Source organism: Echiichthys vipera, assembly GCF_963691815.1.
Source record: "Echiichthys vipera genome assembly, chromosome: 10".
Taxonomy (NCBI): Eukaryota; Metazoa; Chordata; class Actinopteri; order Perciformes; family Trachinidae; genus Echiichthys; species Echiichthys vipera.
The window spans coordinates 30,324,939-30,338,773 of record NC_139835.1 but is presented as its reverse complement, the minus strand read 5'-3'; the positions used below and the strand labels follow the sequence as shown (position 1 = coordinate 30,338,773).

Genomic DNA, 13,835 nt, shown 5'->3' with positions numbered 1-13,835 from the left:
TTTGTCGTACAGTTTTATATTTCAGAGGCACAGAAACCAGAGCACGCCGCTGCACACGTACACGGGTGTTTTTGTGAACTTTGTCTCCTTCCTGTGCGGTCGCGGGGTTTTAAATAGTATCAAGAGTTGATCGATCAATCTGAGGTCTTTAATTGAACCCAAACCGCTCTTTTCCTAAACCTAACCACGTGGTTCTGAGGACTAAACCAAGTTTATTTGAACAGCACAATTCAACAACAAGGTAAATCAAATGTCTTAAAAACATTAAAACACATTCATTTAAAATACATAAATGTTTGTTCCAGCGCAGTTTACTGAGAGAAAAACAGAGAATCATTCATCTTCAGCCTCTTGTCCCTGTCGGGGTCGTGGGGGGCTGGAGCCGATCCCAGCTGACATCGGGCGTGAGGCGGGGTCCACCCTGGACAGGACGCCAGTCTATCACAGGACACATAGAGACGAACAGAGACAGACAACCATTCACACCTACGGGTGATTTAGAGTCATCAATAAACCGAACACCTGCACGTCTTTGGACTGTGGGAGGAAACCGGAGAACCCGGAGAAAACCCACGCACACACGGGGACAACATGCACACTCCACACAGAAGGGCCCCAGACAGGATTCAAACCAGGAACCCTCTCGCTGTGAGGCGACAGTGCTGACCACCACACTGCAAACAACATATTAACAATAACAATATATACTTAAAATGCATAAAAGGTGATTTAAAACATATAAAAGATTCTTACAGCCTGTTAAGAAACAGCACAAGTCAAGTAAAGATGAATAAACTTAAATATTAGACTAAATATTTACATTTTTCAGTCAAATATGAAGCAATAATAAGATTTCCCACACATGAAAGAGCTCAGATTTATAAAAAGATATTAAAAGCATCTCAGACAGTGAAGGTTTTTTAATGATGATAGAAAGTTTCTTTATTTATGCAGATTCTTCTTCTTTAGTGGAGAGCAACCGCAGAGTTCTACGTCCTTCACTGCAGTGCATTGTGGGTGATATCCACCATCGTTGTTCACTGATCCCTCAGCGCTCCGAGGGTCGATCTCACCAAGTCACCTTCAGTGTTTCACACGATTGGAACGACACTTAAGATGTCGGTGTGAACGTGAAGAAGGGCGAGTGGAGCCACTGTTTAAACTGTGAACGTGACACAAGATGGCGGCTCTGGAAACAACTTTAAAACACATAAAAAGTTGATTTAAAGCTAAAACGTGCTCGTGTGGACTCGATCAAACGGCAGAAACAAAGTAAAAACACACGTGCAGCTCTCAGCATCAACACAGTTCATCTTTATCACCATCTGATCGTTTCTGACGCAGTTTCGTGTCTTTTCTGATCCTGAATAACGAGATTTTTATTTCACTCCTGACAATCAGACTAAAGATCGGTCGCACCATCGTGTTCACCGCCGCTGCAAAGGATTCTGGGACTCTGGTGTCCTGTGGGTGTCTCTGGTTTCTGTTTCCTGCAGTTTCCCTTTAAAACGTTGAAGCGTGTGAAATGTCGCAGCTGCTTCTCTCAGGAACCTGCAGACGTGTTCGTTCGTTCCTGCTCTGGTTCCAAGTGCACAGAAGCTTCAAGGTCGAACACGAACATCAGAGCTTTCACCTCCTCTGGTTCTGCTTTTTAAAGGTCGTAACGAAGCGGGGAAACGTGTCTTTCACTTGTTTGAATGTCACGGTTTCACCTGAAAGAACGACTTTAAGAATCAGATCTTTTGAGACGGAGTCGAGGAGAGAACGAAGCTTCGACCTCGACTGAAACAACAAACACGCTCTTTTTGTACGAAAGCAGAAAAAGGGAAATTACTGAGTAAATGTTTGAACAGCTCGTCTGTGTTAGTGTCTCTTATTTCATCAGAAGCACGATTCAAATATAAATATAAATATAATAAAGAGTTTAAAGAGGAGACGACGCATCGATCTGGTTCCAACATTGTTGAAAACATTTGTAATAAAGTAAAAACACATTTACTTTATAACATAAAAGTCGTTTCTGTGCTGAAAGTTTCATATTTTATCTTTAATTATGAGGATTAACTTTAATCTGTGACTGTTTTATTTACCTCTGCTGATGTTTTATACAAATATATATATTACGAGATTCATAATCCATAACAGGTGTGTTTAGAAATGGGTTTTCTTTTTTATAATAAGTCAAAATTAATGCTCTTGTGTAGTTTAATAATTACTGGTAAATAACCTCATTCATTTATTTTAATAAACTCAAAACCTTTATTTCACAAACAAGAAAGCTGTAAAATATTTAAAGTGTTTTTTTAAAGCTAGAAAAATTACTTAACTTTTATTAAAGTAAAATGATTTATTCCACAGTGCACAACAAGTAAGAAGTAGTTTATTATATTTTTGTATTATAATTATCAATAATAAAACAATTATTAAGGAATTAATGTGTTTGTCATTTGAACATTCATTGACTTGTGAACGTGAAGCTTGTTTTAATTACTGCTGTGGAGATAAATATACAATAAAACATCATATTTTATTAGTTTATTTATATTTTAATAATCTGAATCTGCAAAGTGACTGAAGCTTTATAATAAATGGAGTTGAAGTATTAAAAGGGAAGAATGCCGTTTGATTTAATGTTAAATAAATATGCTTATGAAAAACATTTAAAATTACTTTGATTTTTGAATGTTTATACATTATAAAATAAAAGTAAGTCATTTTAAATAATGTAAAATAAATCATTTAAAATAATATAAATTATTTTATATGTTTATACATTATAAAATAAAAGTAGTCGTTTTAATTAATATAATAAATATAAATAATTTGATTTATAATGTATATACATTATAAAATAGTCATAATTTTAATTAATATAATTATAATAAATATAAATAATTTGATTTATAATGTATATACATTATAAAATAGTCATAATTTTAATTAATATAATTATAATAAATATAAATAATTTGATTTATAATGTATATACATTATAAAAGTCATTTTAATTTATCAAATAAATTATTTATATTTATTATATTATGTATAAACATTATAAAGTAAAAGTAATTTGAATTAATAATGAATATAAATAGTTTAATTTATAATGCATATACATTATAAAGTAAAGCAGTCATTAAAAAATATAATAAATAACATTTTAAATACTGTTATTTTGCATATTTTTCAGGTTTTGCATAAAGTTTTGGTCATTTTACTTTGACAGCGCAAAACACCGGAAGTACATCGCAAGGGCTTCTGGGTAAATGAGTGAATTCGCTAAACCGAGTTTCGCGTTGATTTCTGCTGAGTTTGATCTTTTTAACAGTGAAGCTTTCAGAGTTTCGGGTCCAAACATGAATAAATAAAAAATATAAATTAATTAAACGAGTTTAACTTTCATAAAAGATCGTAAAGTTTGTTTACGTGAAGGCGGAAGTGAAACCCCGGGAGCGCGAAACTACGCTACCCACAATGCACCGCACCTGAAGGGCTCGAGTCAGAATTTAAACGGCTAAAGCAGCAGAGCGGAGTCCAACGGTCCCGACCGAACTCTCATTAAACCGTTAATTAACTGTATTTAGTTCGCCGGTGACCGTCCGTGTGTTACGACTGTTATGTTGCTAGGTTACCGAGCCGGTCACAGCGCGTTTATGTCGCACGCACTCCCGTTGTTGCCATGACTTCGCCGGTTAGCTCGCGCTGCTAAGGTTGCTAAGCTAAGTCGTTGCTAAGGTGTGCCGGGCCGGGGCAACCATGACTCTGGCCCCGAAGGAGCTGTCCAACCTGCTGGGCATCATCTCCGAGGAGGCCTGCACCAACACCTTCGAGAGCCTCTCCACGCACTTCCACCACTACTTCGGGAAGGCGGAGCACTTCAGGGTGGGCTCGGTGCTGGTGATGCTCCTGCAGCAGCCGGACCTGCTGCCCAGCTCCCCGCAGCGGCTCACCGCGCTCTACCTGCTCTGGGAGATGTACCGCACCGAGCCGCTGGCCGCGAACCCGTTCGCCGCCGTGTTCGCCCACCTGCTGAACCCGTCACCGGCCGGAGAGGAGCCGGAGAAGGTGCTCTCAGGTGGGTCCGGGGCCGCGGCCGCACCGGCGGGGAGGTGTCCGGGTCAGCGGGGGAATAAACACGTTATGTTCATGGACCTGGTCCGAGCTTTCTGTGTTTACTCTTTATTTCTGTTTTCACTCTTTTTCTTCTGTTTTCACTCATTTTGCACCTTTTTTCTGGTGTTTTTACATCTAATTTTAGTCATTTTGCATCTTTTCCTGGTGTTTTTCTTCTGTTTTCACTCATTTTATTTCAGTTTTTACTCATTTTCTTCTGTTTTTACTCATTTTCTTTCAGTTTCTACTCATTTTCTTCTGTTTTTACTCATTTTCTTCTGTTTTTACTCATTTTCTTTCTGTTTTCCCTCATTTTCTTCTGTTTTTACTCATTTTCTTCTGTTTTCACTCATTTTCTTCTTTTTTCACTCATTTTCTTTCTGCTTTTACTCATTTTATTTCAGTTTTTACTCATTTTCTTTCTGTTTTTACTCATTTTATTTTGTTTTCACTCATTTTGCACCTTTTTTCTGGTGTTTTTACATCTATTTTTAGTCATTTTGCATCTTCTCCTGGTGTTTCTCTTCTGTTTTTATTCATTTTCTTTCTGTTTTTACTCTTTTTCTTTCGGTTTTCACTCATTTTCTTTCAGTTTTTACTCATTTTCTTTCAGTTTTTACTCATTTTCTTCTGTTTTTACTCATTTTCTTTCTGTTTTTACTCATTTTCTTCTGTTTTTACTCATTTTCTTTCAGTTTTTACTCATTTTCTTTCTGTTTTTAATCATTTTCTTTCTGTTTTTACTAATTTTGCATCTTTTTTCACTCATTTTCCATCTGTGTTTACTCATTTTGCATCTTTTATACTATTTTTTTCATCTGTTTTTACTCATTTTCTTTCTGTTTTTAATCATTTTCTTTCTGTTTTTAATCATTTTCTTTCTGTTTTCACTCATTTTCCACCTAGTTTTAATCATTTTACATCTTTTCCTGGTGTTCTCTTCTGTTTTTAGTCTTTGTGCATCTTTTTCTTGTGGTTGTCTTCTGTTTTTACCCATTTTACATCCTTTTCTGGTGGTTTTACACCTATTTTTAGTCATTTACCATCTTTTTGTGGTATTTTAACTAATCCAACATTAAGACATGTTTTTATTTTCATCCAATTCATTTAATTCCCATCCCCGTCTCTCACACAATGCACTGGTGTTTAAATGAGGGCTCATTTCACATTAAACAGCAACTTCATTCACTAAAGAAAGACCCCCAAACTTTTGCTTAAGGATATTAATAAATATAAAACACAAAGAACATGGAGTCCGGTGAAGAGAGCAGAGAAAACTAAAGCAGCAGCAGCGTGACAGCGAGGCAGTGAAAATAATCTAAACATAAACTGATCTGTAGGTGTGTGTGTGTGTGTGTGTGTGTGTGTGTGTGTGTGTGTGTGTGTGTGTGTGTGTGTGTGTGTGTGTGTGTGTGTGTGTGTGTGTGTGTGTGTGTGTGTGTGTGTGTGTGTGTGTGTGTGTGTGTGTGTGTGTGTGTGTGTGTGTGTGTGTGTGTGTGTGTGTGTGTGTGTGTGTGTGTGTGTGTGTGTGTGTGTCCTGACCTCCGGCTGCAGCGCGTGTTCTCGTCATCACTTCTGTGTCCGCCTCTGTCTCCAGGCTTCCTGCCTCCCATCACTCAGCCAGAGAAGTTCTTCCTGTCCCAGCTGATGTTGGCGCCGCCCAGAGATCTCTTCAAGAAGACGCCCCGACAGGTTTCCTGCATGGACGTCGGCAACATGCCCCAGGCCATCGACATCAGCGGGCTGCAGCTGGCGTTGGCAGGTCGGTGCACGCGAACACAGCACTCCGAACGTTTAAGGACAGAAGACGCTCGGCGCTCCCAGGGTTCCTGAACTCTGGGAGTTCAGTGTTTACAGGCTTTGAAACGTGCAAACAAACAGAAAACAGTTCAGCGTCGAGCCTCAGATTCACTAAAACAACATTTGTCATCATGTAAAAACACAAAGACGTCACTGAACAGAATCTTTTTGTGGTGGTTTTGCATCTATTTTTAGTCATTTTGCATCATTTTGTGCTGGTTTTGCATCTATTTTTAGTCATTTTGCATCTTTTTGTGCTGGTTTTGCATCTATTTTTAGTCATTTTGTATCTTTTTGTGCTGGTTTTGCATCTATTTTTAGTCATTTTGCATCTTTTTGTGGTGGTTTTGCATCTATTTTTAGTCATTTTGCATCTTTTTGTGGTGGTTTTAAATCTATTTTTAGTCATTTTGCATCTTTTTGTGGTGGTTTTAAATCTATTTTTAGTCATTTGTCGGGTCGGTGTGTGAGGAATGGAGCAGTTCTGTTGAAAACATAAAAGTAAAAGTTCTGTTGTGAAACAAACTGAGCTGTTTAGTGGAAACGAGGCTGAAGTGAAAATCCTGAACCTTCTTTATGTTTTTATTTATTCATGAACTCATTTGCTGTTTGTTGTTGTTGTTGTTGTTGTTGTTGTTGTGGAGCAGAGCGTCAGTCGGAGCTGCCCACGCAGAGTAAAGCCAGCTTCCCGAGCATCCTGAACGACCCCGACCCGGACTCGTCCAACTCGGGGTTCGACAGCTCCGTGGCCAATCAGATCATCGAGTCTCTGGTGACGGGGCCCCGCCCCCCCCTGGAGAGTGAGTGTGTCCTGTTTTAAAACAACAAACGTTTACACGTAAACATGTTTTACGTATTAAACCGGCTGTTTTCATCCGTCCTCCCGTCTCCGTCCTCAGGTCACTTCCGCCCCGAGTTCATCCGGCCGCCGCCGCCCCTCCACGTGTGCGAGGACGAGCTGGCGTGGCTGAACCCCACAGAGCCGGACCACAGCGTCCAGTGGGATCGCTCCATGTGTGTGAAGAACAGCACCGGCGTGGAGATCAAACGCATCATGTCCAAAGCCTTCAAGAGCCCGCTGTCGGCCCAGCAGCAGTCACAGGTGCGTGTCTGCGAGCGCCCGCCCACGTTCCTCTTCTTCTTCTCCTTCTTCTTCTTCACTCTTCTTCTTCTTCTTCTTCTTCTTCTTCTTCTTCTCCTTCTTCTTCTTCTTCTTCTCCTTCTTCTTTTCCTTCTCCTTCTTCTTCTTCTTCTTCTTCTTCTTCTTCTTCTTCTTCTCCTTCTTCTTCTTCTTCACTCTTCTTCTTCTTCTTCTTCTTCTTCTTCTCCTTCTTCTTCTTCTTCACTCTTCTTCTTCTTCTTCTTCTTCTTCTTCTTCTTCTCCTCCATCTTCTTCTTCACTTTTCATCTTCTTCTTCTTCACTCTTCTTCTTCTTCACTCTTCTTCTTCTTCTTCTTCACTCTTCTTCTTCTTCTTCTTCTCCTTCTTCTTTTCCTTCTCCTTCTTCTTCTTCTCCTTCTTCTTCTTCACTCTTCTCCTTCTTCTTCTCCTTCTTCTTCTTCTTCACTTTTCATCTTCTTCTTCTTCTTTATTGGCAAGAATGTTTTAAAGAAAAATAATATTTCAAATATTCAGACACATTAATATAAAGTGTGTGTGTGTGTGTGTACCTGTGTGTGTACCTGTGTGTGTGCGTGTCCGTGTGTGTGTCCGTGCGCATGTCCGTGTGTGTGTGTGTGCGTGTGTGTGTGTGTGTCTCCCTGTGTGTGTGTGTGTGTGTGTGTGTGTGTCCAGCTGCTGGCGGAGTTGGAGAAGGACCCGAAGCTCGTGTACCACATCGGTCTGTCTCCGGCGAAGCTGCCGGACCTGGTGGAGAACAACCCTCTGGTGGCCATCGAGATGCTGCTGAAGCTGATGCAGAGCAGCCAGATCACCGAGTACTTCTCCGTGCTGGTCAACATGGACATGTCGCTGCACTCCATGGAGGTGGTGAACCGGTGAGGGCGCCGGCCGCTCACGCTCCCCGGCGGACGCTGCCTGAGGCGGGGGTTTGTCTCTAAACGCTGTTTGTGCTCCTCAGGTTGACGACGGCCGTGGATTTACCTCCGGAGTTCATCCACCTCTACATCTCCAACTGCATCTCCACCTGCGAGCAGATCAAAGACAAGTACATGCAGGTGCCACACTTTACTCATCCTCATCATCATCATCACCATCATCGTCATAATCATCATCATCCTCATATTAATAACAATAATAATTATTATTATTATAATAATAACGCTCTTTATTCAGTGTTCAGTTCTTTATGTTTCATGCTGCGGAGTTTATTTATTTATTATTCAGGATGTTTCCTTCTCCTACGCAGATATTAAACTATATTCACCTTTAATACGCAGACTTCCTGCTAATGTTTCACAATAAAAGCCCCGTTTAGAAGTTTCTGGCAACTAAAATGTAGAGAGGCTTTTATTTTGAAAGGGAATGATGACGCTATTTAAGGAAATACAGTTTAAATATGTTTTTTAATGTTTAAATGTGTTTTTTAACTTACTTTTTATTTAAGTTTCATTCAAAATCATCGGTTTCAAAGGTCAACGTGAAAGAAAAGAGACAAAAATGAACAAAAAGATTTAAATAAAGTAGAATAAAGCGAGAGGACACAAAAGAAATAGGTTTATATCAGTTTCTCCATCAGAGGGATCTGAACTTTTATTAAATAATGTTTTTGAAGTCTTAAAGAAAATGTTTTTAATATATTTCCTTTATTTTTTCCATCCACATGTTTTGGTTTCGTGTGAAATTCAGATTTAATTTAATTTAATTTAATTTCAGGTGTTCATACGTTTGCATTAGTTCCCAGATTCCTCCCACACATAATAATAATAAAGTCTTATTATAATAATTAAAATAGTAATAATGAAAATAACAATAATACAAATAATAATAATTATAATAATTAAAAATAATAATAATAAAAATACGTTAGAATTCATTTCAGTTTCCATCTGAATATTTAAATATAAAGTAAAAACGTCCAAACTCTTTAATAAAAGAGTTCATTCACGTAACTTTGACAGCGTTGTTGCAGAAAAAGCTCAAAGTGACGGCGGTTCGAGCCCCGCTGACACGAACGTTTGTGTCTTCCAGAACCGCCTGGTCCGTCTGGTGTGCGTCTTCCTCCAGTCGCTGATCAGGAACAAGATCATCAACGTGCAGGACCTGTTCATCGAGGTTCAGGCGTTCTGCATCGAGTTCAGCCGCATCCGCGAGGCCGCCGGCCTCTTCCGCCTCCTCAAGACGCTGGACACCGGCGAGAACCCGGCCGAGGCCAAACCCGCCAAATAGTGCTCCTCACAGAGACGCTGCAGAGACGCTGGGAGAGGGCCGAGGTGGCGAGCCGGCCGCCGCGGCCCGGGTCAGAGTCGATCCTGTAAATATGTCGTGACGTTTGCTCCACTTCGGCCTTGGACCCGGTTTCCTGTCGCTCGCTTTTCCAGAAGTTCGTGAAAAAGGTTTTTGGTTCGTTTCTTTTTTTTATTGTTTTTTTCCTTTGGATCTTTTTTCTCTGATTAAACGATTTTGTTTCATTGACTCCTGTTTTTTTTGTGCTTCCGTTGTTTTTGTTTCACCTCAGTTCTGAATTTAGACTTTTCATTAAAAAAGGTTAAAAACAAGTCATAGTTTGTCGAAAAATAAGTTTTTAAAAATCCGATTTTGTCAAAAAAGTTTTTAAAAAATCCCAAAAAGTAGGAAAAAATTATAATTCGTCGAAAAAAAACCCTGAACCTTTAACGCTGAACCCTAACCCCAACCCTAACCCTAACCCTAATCTCAGACCTTAGCCCTAGTTTTAAACCGGCCATAACTTTTGATAGGAACGTCGTAGAGACTCCATCTTGGTACCAATGGAAAGCGCGTGGCCATAATTAGGGGGGTAGGCAAAGTCTCAAAAAAACAACTAAAAACAGACGCAAAACACAACAAAAACGTGAAAAACAACTAAACAGACGCAAAACACCATAAAAAGTGAAAAAAACGACTAAAAACAGAAGCAAAACACCACAAAAATGTGAAAAAATGACTAAAAACAGACGCAAAACACCAAAAAACTGAAAAAAACAGTCGCAAAACACCACAAAAACGTGAACAAACAACTAAAAAGAGACGCAAAACACCACAATGTGAAAAAAACACTAAAAACAGACGCAAAACACCAAAAAAACATGAAAAACGACTTTAAACAGATGAAAACACCACAAAAACGTGAAAAAACATCTAAAAACAGATGAAAACACCACAAAAACGTGAAAAAACATCTAAAAACCCTAACCCTAACCCCAACCCCAACCCTAACCCCAACCCTAACCCCAACCCTAATCTGTACCCTAACCCTAACCCTAACCCCAACCCTAACCCCAACCCTAACCCCAACCCTAATCTGTACCCTAACCCTAACCCTAACCCCAACCCTAACCCTAACCCCTAACCCTAACCCCAACCCCAACCCTAACCCTAACCCTAATCTCAAACCTTAACCCTATTTTAAATAGGCCATAACTTTTGATAGGAACGTCGTAGAGACTCCATCTTGGTACCGATGGAAAGCGCGTGGCCATAATTAGGGGGGTAGGCAAAGTCTCAACAAATGAGCATCTAAAGGAAAAAAAATAGGCACACAATTGTTTTATATCAAAGGGTTCCCGATGTCCGATCGCAACGAAACCAGCACGAGTGCACTCAGCACCCACGAAATAGGGGGGGTAGCCAAAGTTTCAAGTCTCTAAAATAAACCTAACCCCTAAACCCTTACCCTAAACCCTAACCCTAAACCCTAATCTCAACCCTAACCCCAACCCTAACCCTAATCTCAAACCTTAACCCTATTTTAAATAGGCCGTAACTTTTGATAGAAACGTCGTAGAGACTCCATCTTGGTACCGATGGAAAGCGCGTGGCCACAATTAGGGGGGTAGGCGAAGTCTCAAAAAAACGACTAAAAACAGACGCAAAACACAACAAAAACGTGAAAAACAACTAAACAGACGCAAAACACCACAAAAATGTGAAAAAACGACTAAACAGACGCAAAACACCACAAAAATGTGAAAAAATGACTAAACAGACGCAAAACACCAAAAAACTGAAAAAAACAGCAGCAAAACACAACAAAAATGTGAAAAAACAACTAAACAGACGCAAAACACCAAAAAACTGAAAAAAACAGAAGCAAAACACCACAAAAATGTGAAAAAATGACTAAAAACAGACGCAAAACACCAAAAAACTGAAAAAACTGAAAAAAACAGAAGCAAAACACCACAAAAATGTGAAAAAATGACCAAAAACAGACGCAAAACACCAAAAAACTGAAAAAAATGAAAAAAAACAGAAGCAAAACACCACAAAAATGTGAAAAACAACTAAACAGACGCAAAACACGACAAAAAAGTGAAAAAACTGAACAAAACAGAAGCAAAACACCACAAAAATGTGAATAAACAACTAAAAAGAGACGCAAAACACCACAATAATGTGAAAAAAATACTAAAAACAGACGCAAAACACCAAAAAAACATGAAAAACAACTTTAAACAGATGAAATACACCACAAAGACGTGAAAAAACGACTAAAAACAGATGAAAACACCACAAAAACGTGAAAAAACGACTAAAAACCCTAACCCTAATCTCAACCCTAACCCTAACCCCAACCCTAACCCTAACCCTAATCCTAACCCCAACCCTAACCCTAACCCTAATCTCAACCCTAACCCTAACCCCAACCCTAACCCTAACCCTAATCTCAACCCTAACCCTAACCCTAACCCTAACCCCAACCCTAACCCTAACCCTAATCTCAACCCTAACCCTAACCCTAACCCCAACCCTAACCCTAATCTCAATCTCAACCCTAACCCTAATCTCAACCCTAACCCTAACCCTAACCCCAACCCTAACCCTAACCCCAACCCCAACCCTAACCCTAACCCCAACCCTAACCCTAACCCCAACCCTAACCCTAACCCTAACCCCAACCCTAACCCCAACCCTAACCCTAACCCTAATCTCAACCCTAACCCTAACCCCAACCCTAACCCTAACCCCAACCCTAACCCTAATCTCAACCCTAACCCTAACCCCAACCCCAACCCTAACCCTAACCCCAACCCTAACCCTAACCCTAATCTCAACCCTAACCCTAACCCTAACCCTAACCCCAACCCTAACCCTAACCCCAACCCTAACCCTAATCTCAACCCTAACCCCAACCCTAACCCTAATCTTAACCCTAACCCTAACCCCAACCCTAACCCTTACCCTAATCTTAACCCTAACCCCAACCCTAACCCTAACCCTAACCCTAACCCCAACCCCAACCCTAACCCTAACCCTAACCCTAACCCTAACCCCAACCCTAACCCCAACCCCAACCCTAACCCTAACCCTAACCCCAACCCCAACCCTAACCCTAACCCTAACCCTAACCCCAACCCCAACCCCAACCCTAACCCTAACCCCAACCCTAACCCTAATCTCAACCCTAACCCTAACCCTAACCCCAACCCTAACCCTAACCCTAATCTCAACCCTAACCCTAACCCCAACCCTAACCCTAACCCCAACCCTAACCCTAATCTCAACCCTAACCCTAACCCAACCCTAACCCTAACCCTAACCCTAATCTCAACCCTAACCCCAACCCTAACCCTAACCCTAACCCCAACCCTAACCCTAACCCCAACCCTAACCCTAATCTCAACCCTAACCCTAACCCCAACCCTAACCCTAACCCTAACCCTAATCTCAACCCTAACCCCAACCCTAACCCCAACCCTAACCCTAACCCTAACCACTCATCCCCCCTCCCCCTTACCAACCGCTCAGCAGCCACCCCCACCTACCAACACCAAACAATCCCCTAACCTGACGTCCCTCTCCAGACCCACGTACCACATTGCACGCCACAACCGCAAGATCCAGGACTGGTCATTTAAACCCCGCAGACCCATCATCATCCTAGGCGACTCAAACATCAACAGAATCCCAGCTCACACCCACCCCCAAATCCAACTCGACAGCTACCCTGGCGCCAATTCATATCACTTCTTAAAAATTGCCGAAAAAACCTCACCCTACCCCCATGTTAAAATCGTCATCCTCTCCATAGGCCTCAATAACAAAGACCAGGACCCCAGACAAACCTCCATCAAACAATTCAAATCCCTATTCCGTCAAGCCAAGTCGACCTTCCCCAATGCAGACATATACTTCCCCGTCATCAACTTTTCACCGAACCTCACTCCCACCCAAAAAAGCAATCTCACATACATCAACAACGTCATGGTCACTCACTTCCCATCACTCCTGGAAATCCCACACGACACATTCACCACAGAAAAGGACAACACCCACTGGACACCCACCACAGCCCGCCACATATTTGAGAACTGGTTACACCAACTAAATTTACACTAACTACCAAAGCCAACCCGGACACACAGTCACACAATCCACCCACACATCACCACCAGGACCTGGATTGGAACTCCCCCTCCAACATCCTCAATCTGGCCACACTGTTCACACCCTCCACAGCACAATCCCAACTTCTAGAGAGGGGGCTGTCATTTATCCCACGTCCCACCCACCTGGACCGGGAGGAACTTCAAAGGGACCTTCATAACTTCCACAGACGACTTAAAATCATCGACTACTTCCACCTCAAACCAGACAGACCAACAGCTACCTTCACCCATCCCTCCTATTGGGAACCCCCCCCAGATAACCTTCACCCCCTTACCCTTCATCTCATCAAACACAATAAAAGGGCCCTTCGTCATTTCCGGTCCCCGACAGATACCCCAGATAATCTGTCGGGACCGGAACGTAGGGCCCTTACCGAACTGACCCGCAACCC

At 41.2% G+C, this 13,835-nt stretch overlaps 1 protein-coding gene across 1 annotated transcript; it reads left to right on the top strand.

The window, feature by feature from the left end:
- The first annotated feature begins 3,511 nt into the window (after positions 1-3,511).
- Positions 3,512-9,426, top strand: cnot11 (CCR4-NOT transcription complex, subunit 11). Its single transcript, XM_083921753.1, has 7 exons — positions 3,512-4,075; positions 5,711-5,875; positions 6,561-6,713; positions 6,813-7,015; positions 7,709-7,911; positions 7,995-8,091; positions 9,065-9,426. The coding sequence occupies exons 1-7, from the start codon at positions 3,757-3,759 to the stop codon at positions 9,260-9,262; spliced, it is 1,338 nt and encodes a 445-aa protein (XP_083777879.1). The 5' UTR covers positions 3,512-3,756; the 3' UTR covers positions 9,263-9,426.
- Positions 9,427-13,835: the final 4,409 nt, after the last annotated feature.